The sequence below is a fragment of the Perca fluviatilis genome, chromosome 17, assembly GCF_010015445.1.
Source record: "Perca fluviatilis chromosome 17, GENO_Pfluv_1.0, whole genome shotgun sequence".
NCBI lineage: Eukaryota > Metazoa > Chordata > Actinopteri > Perciformes > Percidae > Perca > Perca fluviatilis.
The window spans coordinates 19990426-20005610 of NC_053128.1; the positions used below are offsets into that span (position 1 = coordinate 19990426).

The following is a 15185-nucleotide window of genomic DNA, read 5'->3' on the forward strand; positions in this document are numbered from 1 at the left end:
TCTAGTCAGCATTGTTTGGTCGTATTTATTATTTTACATTTTCTCTGAAGTTTTGATAGAAAGCTGAAGGAAAAGAGTTTCACTCACACATAATGTAGTTTGAGCAGCAAAAAACATACAATTAAACAAGTGGGAAACAGACATCAACAATATGTTATGTGCAGACATCCCAGCAGTACCATACAGATCCATTATAAAGCTATAATGTTTTTTTATTCTACCGCCACCCACTAACTAATATTTCTTTTGTAAACTTTGTGGATGGCTGAGTGTTTTTACAGTTTTAGTCTAAAGCCAACCGTTTCATGGCTGATCCTGGTAAAGAGGGATGCTTACGAGGACTAAATGGGTTTTTACATCTGTGCTAATCTCCAGGTTTCAAACTAAATCTCTTCAGAAGATAAATATTTTGGGGCTGAAAATACGACCCATGCAAAGAATCCACTGTAAAGACATACAGGGGATGTAGCACTAGATAGCCAAAGTGATTTTCTTTTGTTTTGATCTCCCAACCAAGGAGCTCGGTCTCCAACACATTCACCATCTGCCATGTTTGTCCTCCTCAGCTCTCTTCTACGTGCAAACTTCCAAACTTCTCAAGTCTCTCTGCCTCTACATCTCGATGGCTTGTAGGCTGTCCTCCCATCTCTCTTTTTTTCAATCTTAACAAAAAAATCTCAAAATTCATAAAAGGTCCTAACATTAATAAACATGCTACCATAATATAAAACTGTTCTTTTCAGTAATTCCTGTCTCTCAGTGTTTGAAATGAAACACTCTAAAACCCAGAAAGCCAATGTCAGGTAAACATATTATTATTAAAAGGAAGGAAATACTAAAAGACATGGGCAAAGTGTAGCTTAATATCATTTAGATCAAAGTACCAAACTAAGATAAATGTAATTGATACGTCACAGCAAGCAGATGCAGCTGATTTGTTTATATTAAACTGTAAGAATATGGCATTTTATTCCAACAGAAACCATCCCCCCACTAAGTTAAAGTTCAAGTTTTTTTATGTTGCCTGCGGAGCAACAGAAGTAAAAAAAAATAAACAGTCTTTTGGGAGTGGGAATGGAGATCTTGCAGATGCTGTGATCCTGCAAGAAATGCAGTGATGGGATCTCATGAGACCCGACTGGTTTCTTGATAGCGTTCCAGCCTTCTCAGCTCAGTTGGAGTGTTTATGCAGGACACCTAAAAGGCGCCAAGTAAGGGACTCTCTCAGGTCAAGTCATTCGGGTCAGGTTTTTCTCGGAGTATTCACATCTAGGTAGTGCATGGTTTGGGGTGGAGCGAAGTGGAGTAGCTACATGCTGCAGTCATGGGTGTGGGGGTGTCATGGCTGAAAGGTGCATCACTGCTACAAGTGTGGGTAAACAACAGTCAGCTTACAGTCTTATAAACGTTTTGCTCCAGACCAGCATCACGATGATTCCAAGCTGAATCATGGTGCTAACATGCTATGGTGTTGGTTGGAGTGTAATTGTTTTCAGATGAAGGTGGAGTCCATGGTGCTGGTGTCTTGTGCACTGTGGGCTCGAGCCTCAAACAGCTGTTTTATCAATGCCGACTTCTCCTGCTCCAGCTGCGCGATCCGCTCGCTCCTCTCCGTCACCTCCTAAATGAAAAGGAAAATAAATGAAGTGAGTGACTGAAAACAACAGCACTGACTCGTAACTATTAGTGACTCATGTCTACTGGCAGTGCGTTGACTGTGTCGAACCTGTGTGAGAAGTCGGTTCTGGTCCTTCAGTCTCTGGATGGCTTGTGGAGGGGCCGGAGCCGGAGGCTGGGGATTAGCTGCTGTCTGAGCAGCGCTGGAAGGAAATGACTGCTGAGAAACAAAGAGGAACCAGTGTTAAAGGGAAAGTGTCATTATTTACATGTCTAGTACAACCAGCTTCCAAGAACCTGGTGCAGACAGAAATTTCACAAAAGAATATTTAGAGTTTTAATATTCACAGCGTTCAGCTTTGAGACACACAAATTCCCCAATAATAAGCTAAGCAATGTCAGCATTTTGACATTTTTTTTTACAGCCATGTTAGCGGCTCTGAGGCTATACTTAGGCACCGTGGTGCTTTGAGCTAAATGCTAACGTTAGCATATTAACATCAAGCTCAGCGTAAGTTCTTAAAGGAAGACTTCTAATTGCGTCTTTCATCACTCCTAATTGATCAGCTGTTCCATGGCATTCACTTGTCAGCAGACAATTGGATTCAGCTGTTTCATTGTTAGTTAAACCAATCAGATTCAGCTACGTATCACAAGCCAATCACAGCATGACATCCTGTTTTAAATCTTCTCTCTCCTCTGCGGTTGTCAGTTGTCGTTTCAGGAATAGAGTGCGTCCCGCCTCCTCCTCTTCATCCACCGGTCGTCTCACCCACTTACGCCGTGGTTCGTCAGCTGTATGGCTATCTTGATTGGTTCCTGGGCACCTTCACCAGTGTCTGGACTCCATCGGGGGATATGTTTGGGTTCACTACCCCTTTTATAACATATGGATTCGATGGAGTCTAATCTCCAGAGACTTTGCACATTGCATTTTCATATTCTGTCTTGTACAATAAACATGTTCATAATAGCAAGGAAGTCTCGCCTGATTGAAATGCTAATAGTGACACTGTAAACATGCTAATGTTTACCATGGTCTTATTCTTAGGTTAACATGTTAGTATGCTAACATATGCTAATTAGCATGAAACACAAAGTACAGCTGGCGCTGATGGGAATGTCATTAGTTATAATGAAGGTATAAAAGTATTGAAAAAATTAAAATGTTGACCTAGTGATGGCTCTAAATGAAAAGTCAGGAGATCACCAAAGTTTTTACAATTCATCCTGAGGGGGACATGAATATCTCAACAAACTTTCAGGACACTGCCATCCCTAGGGCCATGCCACTAGTATGGCTAAAAATCACCACGTAAAATAAAACGATGAATAAGCCATCTGATAAAACTGTCAGTTATGACAATCACTTAACATTTACCACAATCCCATGACTTGTGAGCATACTGGGGTTCATTAATGTGGTATAATCTTGAATTTCTTTGTAATTTTTAACATTTGATGTTTAAATTTCTCATAACATCTGTCGGAGCTTCATGTGCAGCAGACATTGACCTGATCCAGTTGCACTCTCTCCAACATCCAATTTAATCAAAACATTGTGCAGTTCTAGTTTTGTGCGACAGCAAATCACAGCAGGTATCCACACAGTGATCAAGTATCGAAACACCTATAAAAACTCCCATATGAATACATCCATACATATGATCATTTATATTTACGTTATATATCAAGATAGTGAGACATTGAGAATTACTTGACTAATCTCAATCCTTCATATCACATAAAAATGCAAAAGTCAATGGGGCAGCAAACACTCACCATCCCAGAGCAGGAAATAAGGTCGTTAAGGCAGCGGTTGACTTCTTGCAATTTGGGAATTAGAACATTCATGCGACTCTGATTGGCTTCTGTGAAGAAATCCTGAGAGTAGAGAACATAAAAGACAATTAGTATGAAATTTAAGAAAGTAGTTAAAGGTCTGAAAAATGTCACGATAAGGAGGGACGATGACTTAACAAACTCATTACAAGATTTGGTAAAGGGAAATTAACTTAAAATAGTAAATGAGGAGAATATACTCTGAAAAAGAACACTTGTCAAAATATTTTTTTTTTAATACTTGAGAACATATTCTTCTGCAACTGCCAGATCATACTGAAGGGTTAGGGTTAGATTACAGATTACTGAGGCTACTGTGGGTTAGAGTTAGAAAAGAAAAAATGTTTGCCTTTTCTTCTACCACAAAGTATTTTACCCTGTTTGACTGCTGACCATGAATAAAAAAAACTGAAAAAAGGAGCCCTTAAATTTCTTTTCTGACGAACTTTATCCAAATTCTGATACTTTACTTCTCTCCCAACAGATAGAGTTCATAGTTCAGATGTTTTTTATGTTCAAAACATTTGTCAATGTTGTTTTATTTGGAAATATAAGAAGTTCAACAGCTATAAATCATGGAAATATATTCTCATGATTAGATATTTTCCATATCAATAATAATAATAATAATAATTATAATAAAAAAAGGTTGCAACAGTGTTTGAACTGACCGCGCAGTGGGAGCTCTGGCCGACCTGCCGCTGTCTCTCTGTGACATTGTGGATTTGTCCCTGGTACCAGTCGCGGGCCCGCTCCACCACTTCCAGGCCCGCCAGCAGGGAGTCCTTCTCCTGCTCCAGCTCTTTCATTTGCTTCAACTGTGTGAGTTGAAAGTTAAAAAGGAGAGTATGTTGTTGGAGAGTGAAAAGGAGGGGGACAGGAAAGGGGTGGAAGAAGAAAGAGAAAAATGTAATTAAAAACAGACAAAAACAAACCCGCCTGAAATCACTTTCTGTGCAGATCTCACATACAGACAGAAAACATTTCATTTTTTTTATTTCCCATGCCATCACTAAGACAGCTTTCAGATCGCTGCCAAGATTAAATCTAATTATTGATTTCTGTCAGCAGCCTGCATGGTAGACAAACTCCCATCTTTTCACAAGGGCATCTGCAGCAAACTCTTTTGTGCTGGCAGAGACAATGGCACCATACCAATTGTGCCAGACTCTTTCCCATCCTGAACAATGTTTAGAGGAGCAATCAGTCCGGCGTCATGGCAACCACGCAGCAACCTAAGAATGGGGTAAACAGCACTTCAACTATGGCCACCCCTGTGTGTGTGTGTGTGTGTGTGTGTGTGTGTGGAGGCTGCATTGAGTTGTGCTGACCAGGCTGTCCATGCGGCACACTGCCACAGTCCAGGCCTCATTGCTGGCATTCAGCCACCTGGTGTGTCATCTTTCTGTCCACCCATCACTCCATCCCTGCGTCCCCTGTGCGGCTCAGTACATTCCTCTGATCATCGCTCATCAGTGCTGTTTAAAACACAGCCATGCTCATACACAGGGATACATGTTGCGAAAGTAAACTGAAATGGGACAAGGGATTCAAGAGTCTAAATCAAACCCTGTTTAACATATTTGTGCTCTTTCCCAAAGAGCCTGAAACACACAGAAGACGATAGGAAGGGGAGTTTAGGGGAAGAGGAGGGGGTCGGAGACCCGGAGGGGTATGGCCCGTGTCTAGAATGAAGCATGACCCAGTGTCAAGCTGCATGAATGTACCGTAGTCCCCAGGCAGGAAAACCCACTGTTTAAAAGAAGTTAGAAAAAAAGAGAAAATACACACAGAGAGGGAACAGAGCAGCAAACTGTGGAAAGGTTATGGAAAAGTCGGCATGTATGTTTGTGTGCTGGCTGAATGAGCCGGCATGAATACACACGACAACGCACATACAATAACATGACACCCGTTGCACAAGCTGTTTAACTGAAAACACAAAGAAGAACATAACAGCCTTTCAAACCGCATCTACAAAGCACTGTGAAACTGTGTGGTCTGAACCTTGAAGCTCTTCATTACGACAGCAGATCAGAGGCAATATACAAGTTCAAAAGTCCCTGAAACAAAGAAAAGTTTAGGGCTACAACTAACTATTTACATGGATTCATCTGTCCACTATTTTAGTGATTAGTCGATACAAACCTAAATATATGCAATTTAGCTTTAAATTTCATAGAGAAAAGCAGCAAATCCAAACATTTAAAAGGATATATTAGAATGTATTCTTGATCAATAACTTAAAATGTTGTGGTCAATTCTGTCAATCTACTAATCAACTCCTTTCAGCACTTTCCAAAACATAAAGCTCTACAATACCACAAGAGGTTAGAGCTAACAAAAAGACCCAACGCTCCTGAGGAAGAGGAAAATATTTCATTATTGATTGATTGATTGATTGATTAATCATAACTGTAAGTTTATGAAATGTTAGAAAAACACTGAAAAATCACATCAAGTTCTTGCTTGTTTTGTCAAACAAAAAGTTCATAACTCAAAGATATTTAACTTACAATAATATAAAACAGTAAGTAATACAAGTAGTAAAGTAATAAGTCATCATTTGAGGAACTGTAACCAGCTCATAATCGGCATTCTCGCTTGATAAACGACTTGAAACATTGTTGTTAATTAAATTCTGTCAATCTACTAAACGATTAATCAACTACTCCTCTCAGCACTAGTTTAACTACTAAAGCTCGACAATACCACAGCAGGTCAGAGCCTATAGTCCCTAAAACTAGCCCAAATAACTAGTTTATTCTGTTCAACAAACACTAAATTCTCCCAATTCTATTTGTCAACTGTCACAATTAAATATCAAAACAACCTGATGCATATCTTTGAATGCTGAAATACACTCTCTATAAAACCATTTCAAGGACAAACTTTAATTTCATATATCCTCTACAACCATCTCTCCCTTTCCTTCTCCGACTTTCTCTCCCTCTCATCCTACTCACCCAGAGGAAAAAGTGCAGGGCCTTGCTGCTGTAGAGGCTACTGCTGAGGGGGATGAAGACGGTAGTGTAGGCAGCCAACACAGCTGTCCAGGCTGGGCCAGGCCGGCTGAGCGAGTCCTCTACTTCTACCAGGCCCCTGGGCCCGACCCGGCTCACTACCATCAGGGCAGCAGCGGGCCAAGTCGGCCTGGGTGGGAGGGCCAGAGGGAAGGGGGAGGAGGAGAGGGGCAGGGAGGGAGGGAGGGAGAAGGAGGGGAGCCGGATAATCAGCCTCTCCAGACACAGAGGCCAAGAGACGGAGACGGCGACACAAACAGGGAGAGAAAGAGGGAGAGGAGGTGAGCTAGAGAGAGTGAGAAATGGTGAGGCAGGGGGAGAGACGGAGAGTGAAGGGAGGCATGAGCTCCCGACTGAAGGGTGGGAGGGGCAGAGTGAGGGGGAAGCAGAGGGCGGAGCGATAGGAGGGGAATGTGGGGGCCAATAGAGAGTGAAATGGATAAAAGCCTCTACTAGAAAAACTTTTCCTGGAATTTCCATGCTTCTATTGTTTACTTTTCTGTGTAACTAAAATATTTTCTGACATATATCTTTAAAAGCCTCAATCCCTGTTATATCCGATCACACTTAAAGTCATCAATGTTTTAGTCCAAGCAGACCTCTGTCTCTCTGAAAGTCGTTTACTACTGATCCTCTACTCTTTTACCCAACACTAGAATGAGACAGATACTAAAGAAAAATCATTTTCCACCCACTGAGGAATGATCAGCTGAAAACTATGAAAAATCTCCTTAGTCTTTTATATTAAAATCAGCCACACATCTCTCTGTCTCTCTGTATGTAATGTTACACCTTCATCCAGTGGTTGTCACATTTTGTCAGTTTTAACAACTGGTGCAAAGTTACTGGACATGGTTCTTTAGGGCTGCAATTAAAGACTTTTTTTTATCATTTATTAATCTGGCAGTCTAATAAATGAGAAAACAAAACACAAAAACACATCACAGTTTCGCAGAGCCAACGATGACATTTATAATGTGTGTTTAGTTCAACCAAGAGACCAATACCCAAATTTATTCAATTTACCTTCATATACAGTAAGTCAAAGAAAAGGCAGTAAATCTTCACATTTACAGTAAGAAGCTGGAACCATCAGTTTTTGGCATTTTTGCTTGAAAAATTATTGAACTATTAATCAATTACAATCACTCTGTTGGCAAAAAAAGCATCAGAACAACATCCACCTCCCTTATTTGACTGAAGACTGAGTTAAATCTAATACAGTGGAAAGAAAGCCCACTAATTGCTACCACACGTTTTGTTTGTGCTGTAATGTAAACCAAACGCGAGAAGAAGTGTTTCCAACATGCAGTACCGTCTTTTATATTAAAATCAGCCACACATCTCTCTGTCTTTGGTTCTTTTTTATCATCAAAATATGAGCTTTACTGGGTTATTCCAACAGAATGTGATGTTTGCATGTCAACTACTGTAGTGATGTGCAGGTTTATTAGGTTTGCAGGGACTGTGGTTTTACCTGTGAAGTTTAAAGGTTTTGAAATGAAGTGATATTTTTAAAGAAGCAGGTTGGAAATGGTAGGTCGTTCACAGGTAAATGAATAGAAACGGGGTGGATCCTCAGCAGACCCATGCAGCACTAATGTCAACTAATGACCTGGATTGCTGTTTAACCAGTTATTAATGAAAACCGTATGCATGCACAGCACTGACATACAGAATAGTTCCTGACTGAAACATGAGTAAAACTATGGCCCAGATGTGGCCCCTTTAAGACGCTTTGTAGAGACTGTTGGGTGTAGAGGTGTGTGTGTGTGTGTGTGTGTGTGTGTGTGTGTGTGTGTGTGTGTGTGTGTGTGTACCAACCATTCCGTAATCGACTCCGTTGGATATGGTATGCCGCCTCTGCTCTTCCCGACTCCGCCCGTGTCGCCTGGAGCCGCTAGTAAATCCTGTTGCTGATTCGCTCTGAGATCTTGGTAAACCTGATTTCACAGCACCTAGACAAATATGAAACACACAGACTTAATCAAGACTGTCAGGTAGGGGTGTGAATCTTCACTGGTCTCACTATTCAATTTGATTACAATTATCCTGTCAACGATTCAAATCGATTCGATTCGATATCCCGATGCATCAATCCCTTTATATTATGATTTATTGCTACACATGGTTTTCATACAACAAATTCAATCAGTCAGATGTGAACTCCCCTTTTTATTGTATCTGCTCTTAAAAAAGACACTTCCTGAATATAGCGGAGATTGAACACAGCAGACAACAGACAAAAGCAGCGACCGGAAAATCAACAAGTAACATCAGTAGGCAATAATCGATTATGGTCTGTAAAGCTGCATCCATACAGAATCGTCCAGGTCTGCATTGCCATGCATCGATGCAATGATTGATTTCAACACCCCTAAGGTCAGGTATGCACTCATTAATAACTGCAGTTTCACTGGTTGCCAGCTGAACATAACTGTGATAACAGTGTAGGGACACTTTAGGGGCTTGCAATGACAGATGTATGCCACACAATTCTATCAAATATGTAGAATTATGTCTTTTCCCTTATACAGAGGGAAAACGCTCAAATTGCAATGTCTTAAAAAGGGCATGCAACACTGGGCAAAATACTATAATACAATAATTTGGCCCCATAATGCATTTGAGTTGCCAGTGTATACCACAGGAGGGAGCTGTACTCTGCAAATGAGTCTGGACACTAAACTTACTTGACTGAGGATGAGTTCAGTGGAGCAGACAGAAATATGTGAAGTATCTGAGCTTAAGCACACTGTAGAGAGAACATCTCAGAAAGCTCAACAACAGGACAACTGCTCTGAATTAATGATACTTTCAGAAACCTAAAGCCTTACAATCAGTGGGTAGTAAATACCACTTTCTGTTTTGTTTTTTTGGCCAGGTTTCCCAAAAAGTTAGGATGTTTGCTTTGTTGTGATCAAGAGAAAGACAGAGAGTCAGACTTCTGTCCACTTTAGCAAACCCCGTCTGCCAAGGAAGATCATGATTTGATCGAAAGCTCCAAAGCTAAATAGACCTAATGCAGAGAGTGTTTTGTCAGCTGCCATTTCCAAGCTCAAGAACGAACTTTGAAACCCAACTCAGTTATTCCGGATAAGATATTAAAAGATTTCTCTGCCCGGTTCCCCTTCAACTCTCAGTCAATCTCTGCTCATTTCTGTGTGGAGTTTGTACCTTTTTCTGTGTGTTTCTGAGGGTTTTCTATCACAGCTGAAAGATGTGTCGGTCTGATAAAGTCGAGGCTAAACTCCAAGCCCTCCGAATTATGTGTAAACGTGTCAAAGCATCGCAGTGGTATTTGTTGTGTGGTATTTTCCACATATCAACTAAGGTATTCTATTGTTATCAGATTTTTAGATGAAAGAACACCACTGCTACTTTACCAAAACCATGAGAAAGTGAAGGAGAGTGAAATGACTTTGTGGTGCTGTCTAGGGTGTTGGGGAGGATTTCACCACTGCCGTGATTCAGTGAGCCCTGGCCTGTCTGATGTAATCTGGCCTAATCCAAAAGGGCTTGGCTGCATGTGAGAGATTACACTGCTGGTCTGCTAAAAAAGTAAGTGGACATAATATTACACACATAAGTGATTTTTGGATGCACTGATCACATCTGATTCCACTACTATGGGCATTAATATGCTGCTGTAACAGTCCCGTTACTCTGGTAAAGCTTTCCACAAGATTTTAGAAACAGGCCAATCATTCATTCATTCAATCATCCTGTTGGACGGGGTTGAGGTGCAGGCTCAAGTTCTACCACACCAAACTCAGAGAGCCTTTTTTTTCCAGGGACCTTGCTTTGTGCACAAGGACATTGTCATTGTATATTGTAGCATTAAAATTTCGCACAAAAAACTGACAAACGTAAACAAGAGTATGTGACCTTTTGGCCATATAGTTTATCAGTCCATCTATCCATCTATCTGAAGAAAAACACTGTACTTGTAATGCAAGTGGTCTAAGCAGTAAAAGCCCAGAGGGCTCGACAGAGAAAGTGTGCGAGTGTCACTCTTATAGCTCCAGACAGGCCTGGCTGTACAGAGATCAGCAAACTCGGACAGACTAATTGTGTGTGTGTGTGTGTGTGTGTGTGAGAGAGAAAGAGAGAGAGAGAGAGAGAGAGAGAGAGAGAGAGAGAGAGAGAGAGAGAGAGAGGATGTGAAATAACTCGTATGATTGTGAGAGCAAGAGAAACCAAAGTGAGTTTGTATGAGCGAGAGCCTGTATGTATAACAAGATAATGAGCAGGCAAACTGGGAATTTCTCAGCAGCGGCTCCTCCAACCTACATCCAGCTCACCAATGAAAAACTGAACAAATGAACACGCATACAATTGAACATCACAGTTGTTCCCCAGTCAGAGGGTGAAAACCCTCAAGATACATTTCTGCAGGAATTTCTGACACGACCTCTGACCTGACCTGGGGTTAACAACAGCAATTATTCAACTAGCCACCCAAAGTTAACTCATGGGCCCTTAAACAGGGCCTGTTTAAGCTGTGACATAATACTGATATCTGAGAAGTGTGTTGTCAAAAACCAACAATAACTGTTGTAGATGAGATGCACGTAAAGACTCACTTTTAAAGATAACATTTCTACCATTGTAGGGCTCATTCTGGATAACAAATACTAACATACAACTCTGCAGACATTGTGCACTTGTGTGTACAATATGGATCACTGCATCCAATTAAATTAGAATATGAGATCGAAGCTGGCAAGACTGCAATGGACATATTAACTCAGTTATGCAAGCAATCAAATGGTTTGCTCATTGGAATTCCGTCTCAAGTGAATTTTGTTCTGTGTTCTGGTGGATATGCAGGGACGCAGTAGCTCTTCTTCTAACTCATGTTCATGCACATGTTTTTGGTATCCAGATAAAAGTTTGTCTTTGATTTAAGTCAACAGCAAATCTATAAACTAAGGCACAAAGAGTAGAATTATAAATTCTTAACGTGGGATGGGAATTAAATTGCATGATGATCATTGTGAATTCAATGTTTGACTTTTGTACAGTTGGTCAGTCAAAACAAGCAATTTAAAGACCTCACTGGGCTTTCATGATAGGTATTTTTCACTATTTCCTGACATGGTATGAGCTAAACATAAATAGAAAAAAAGAACTAACAGATAGGCTAATTGAATTACAGTCGATAAAAGGAAGGTGGTGAGATGCACATACAACTGCATGATTTTGACAGACATGGTCCCCAAACCTCCTCAAACACGCACGCACAGACATCATTTAGAACTATATACATAGGCTTTTATGGTACTTACTTCCTTCGAGCTGCGGTGACTCCAGAGCGAGCGACTCAATAGACCTGACCCGGCTCTGCTGGGGCTGTGTGGGTTTGGTGGCATGGCCCGGGTCGGCCCGGTAACACCCGCCCCCTGTAGCGACGGAATTCTGCTCCAAACTCCGCCCGGACCTCTCGAAGCCCGCGCTGTACCGCACAGGTCCACACGCGGGGTACCCGGCCCCCTCCTCTGACCTGGCCCGGCTTTGCAGAGAGGACGCCCGGTGCTGCTGGGTGTTTGTCACGTTGCTCGGTCCCAGCGGACGGACCTTGTTCTCAACCCGTGTCCCAACACTGCATGTGGACAGCGGGGCGGGTTTCTGGGGCTGCTTTGGTACCTGCTGCGGGTGGACGGCAGCCTGGGCCTTGAAGTGGGCGCTGTGCTCCGGGTTGAGCATGGAGTAACGCAGCCCCGCAACGAACCGCTCAAAGGTGAGGCAGCCATGCGGTGGGGTGACCCTCCTGAGGCAGCCCAGCACCCCGCCGGGCAGTTCCCGGGTGTCTGCCCCCTGCCAGCGGCTCTCGATCTCCGAGATGTGGACATAGCCCCGTCCACCATCATCCAAAATGTCAAACAGGGTCCTCAGGCTGTGCAGAAAGGCTTTTGGCAGGCCATCTGTTGAATACTCTGTCTCTTTTGGCTGCATTTTGGCAGTTTTAAAGCCCTCCGTCTGGCCTTGAAAGACTTCTTTTTTTGGCCCAACTCGGCCGTAAATCGACGTTCCGTTCAGTTTGCAGCCCTGATCGGTCGCTATCAAAGCCATGAATGTAGCTAACGTTACTGATAATCTTCGACTAATCAATCAAAAACACACCAACACGAGTCGGATAACTTTAAACAAACACACAGCGGAGCATACAGATTAATAAAATAAATACAGGCTTACTGAGTGGCAAATTACATAATCCCAGTTTGAAGACGTTTAGCCTCAAATATGTCGTATATTTAACCGTTTTGGCCGTCTACTTTCCCGTCAAAACTCTGCTGCCTGTGTTCCATACTTTCCTTTTTCTACCGTGGACCGCCCTTCAAACGGCTATGCGCAAGAGTCCCGGGACCAGCTATTGGCCGCGGTGTGCACGAGCTCAGCGCTCATTGGTGCAGGCCTGAGGTAGGCTCCAGTTTGAGTTGTGCTTTTGTTATTACTAATGCTGAGACGTTATTCATAAAGCCTGGATATTACCCCCTTCAACATAATCAGAAAGAGCTGGATAAACTATCACCTTACAGCCCCACACAGCCATGGGGAAACAGAGTCCCTTTGTTTCACCGCGTTCAATAACTTAAACTTTGGATGGAATGCAATATGTAATTTTAATGAGTAGGCTAAACAATTTACCCGTATGTTGATTATATTAAAATGTAGCCTATACCATTATTGTTCATTGTAAAATCTCTGGTCAAAACAATAATACTACAGCAACAAAATCGTTATAACACAGTGATTTGATAGGAAAAATGACTGAACTATTTACTGTAAAACGATAAAAAGAAATATCACAGTTGTACATATAGGCTAATTGTAAAGCTCCTGACCTATGTGTATTACAAAATAATGTGTTCAACACCTCTTTATACAAAAAAACTGAACAAGAGCTATTGTTCTATGTTGCATTAGATTGTACAGTGTTCATGGTATTGTGTCCACTCACTGTATTGTGTCTGCTTGGTCCAGTGATTCATTGCAGATATAAGTAGCCTACATTGAGAGCGTATACAGTTGCCATTTTTATGGAGGTTATACTAGAATTTAAAATAATCTATATATTTGCTCATATTTTTAGATGTACCTGAGTTATTTCATGTTATGCATCATGTGGGGATATCTCAAAGACACAACCACTGATATGTAACAAGTTACAATTAAAGCATAAAACTTTACCTAATTGATTTGGTAATAACTTACACAATAGCCCTTCCTCCAACTAAGGCTACTATCAAGTGAAAACAATGACAATGTATACTATCTTAAGTGTTAACTGTGTTTCTTCCTTCCTTACAAAGACCCTTTCATCATGCATCACCTTTGATATAACGTAATGTGATGTATATCAAGGTTTTCTCTCAGTCAGGCTGGACAGCTGCAGTCGCCCTGCTCCATAACACACATAAATCCAACTTTCACAGATTCAAAACACATTGCAACCATTTCTGGCACTTCAGGGACACGTCTTCTGTTTCTTTAGCAATGAGTCACACGAGAGAAACTATCTGTCCCTGCCCCATGATTATCTATAACCTGCCCAGACTTGAGCTCTCATCCTGTCATCATCTGCATAACCTTTAGCAGTGATTAACGTTGAAGATACTGTCACACTCACACAAAGGACTCTTTGTATTTAACAATTGCCTAATGCATGTTATTCAGTTATTTTTCCTGTCAGACCAGGTATTGAATCATACATTTTCCATATGTTTAAAATGCACTGTACATTTTTCTTTATGAGAGAAGAGGCTGAAAGAGAGGACACACAATCAATAAATCCCCCACAAACATGTGCTGTCACCCACCTCCCGCTGACAGTCAATCACACACCAGTTGTTCTTGTTAACACATCAATTTGTTTGAATTGATCATGACTCTAGGCTAAACAGAGAGGCCAATAGATCAGATGTTCAAAAACCCAATAATAGTGTTGCTGTGAATAGTGTTTGTTTTTGACCTTTTTTTGGACTTGCATTTCAGGCTTGGTCGTTACATAACCAAAGAAAGACAGAAAGTGAAAGAAAGAGGAGAGCACTCACTGTCCAGTTGCAGCTCAGCTCACTCGACTCACAGGGTCAGACAACTGAGCACACTCACTCCTGCACTCATCTTTCTCATGTTGTCACACGCATGCACTGCTGCCAAACACACACACACGCACCATGCAAGTGGTCGCCAAGCGTGCCAAAAGGCCAGTCCATACCGCGGTTTGTTTTAGTTATTGGACATGTAGATCCTCAGCTCCACCAGCCAGTCAGTCCTCGTCATGTTATACACTTAAAACACACACACACACACACACACACACACACACACACACACACTCACACACACGCACGCACATGCACACACACACACACACACACACACACACACACACACACACACACACACACACACACACACAGTCTTTTCCTTCATTATCTCTGGTTTGCTCTCCATTTCTCTAAAGTCTTTTCCTTCAGCAGTATCAGTGTGCATGTGACAATGGATATGACAGCTTATTCAATTCATGACGCCTCGTTTTTTTGGATGGAGAAAGACAAAACCTTCAAATCTTAGAGGTGTTAAATCAGATTTGAATAACAGTGGTAGGACCGGAGCGAGAAAAAGCGAGGGTGTAAAAAATGATGTAAAAAGAAGAAGAAAAAGTTTCCTATTGCAGCAATAGAATTAGAATCTCAG

The 15185-nt window shown here is 41.6% G+C and overlaps 1 protein-coding gene across 2 annotated transcripts; it reads right to left on the reverse strand.

Moving 5' to 3' along the window:
• sapcd2 (suppressor APC domain containing 2) lies at positions 1 to 12848 on the reverse strand. 2 transcript variants are annotated; one of them, XM_039780174.1, is made up of 6 exons: positions 11774 to 12848; positions 8307 to 8440; positions 4131 to 4277; positions 3400 to 3501; positions 1727 to 1834; positions 1 to 1621 (listed from the first exon to the last, which is right to left on the reverse strand). In XM_039780174.1, exons 1-6 carry the CDS (start codon positions 12555 to 12557, stop codon positions 1493 to 1495), a joined length of 1404 nt encoding a protein of 467 aa, XP_039636108.1. In that variant the 5' UTR covers positions 12558 to 12848; the 3' UTR covers positions 1 to 1492. The 2 variants fall into 2 exon arrangements, with proteins under 2 accessions (XP_039636108.1, XP_039636107.1); XM_039780173.1 differs by having other exon boundaries at positions 1727 to 1837; positions 11774 to 12828.
• Positions 12849 to 15185: the final 2337 nt, after the last annotated feature.

Coding starts and splice junctions, on each gene's coding strand:
- sapcd2 (XM_039780173.1), bottom strand. CDS start 12,557: ATGGCTTTGATAGCGACCGATCAGGGCTGCAAACTGAACGGAACGTCG. Junction 8,441..11,773: donor GTCACCGCAGCTCGAAGGAA/GTAAGTACCATA, acceptor ATATTTGTCTAG/GTGCTGTGAAATCAGGTTTA. Junction 3,502..4,130: donor GCCAGAGCTCCCACTGCGCG/GTCAGTTCAAAC, acceptor CTCTACTCTCAG/GATTTCTTCACAGAAGCCAA.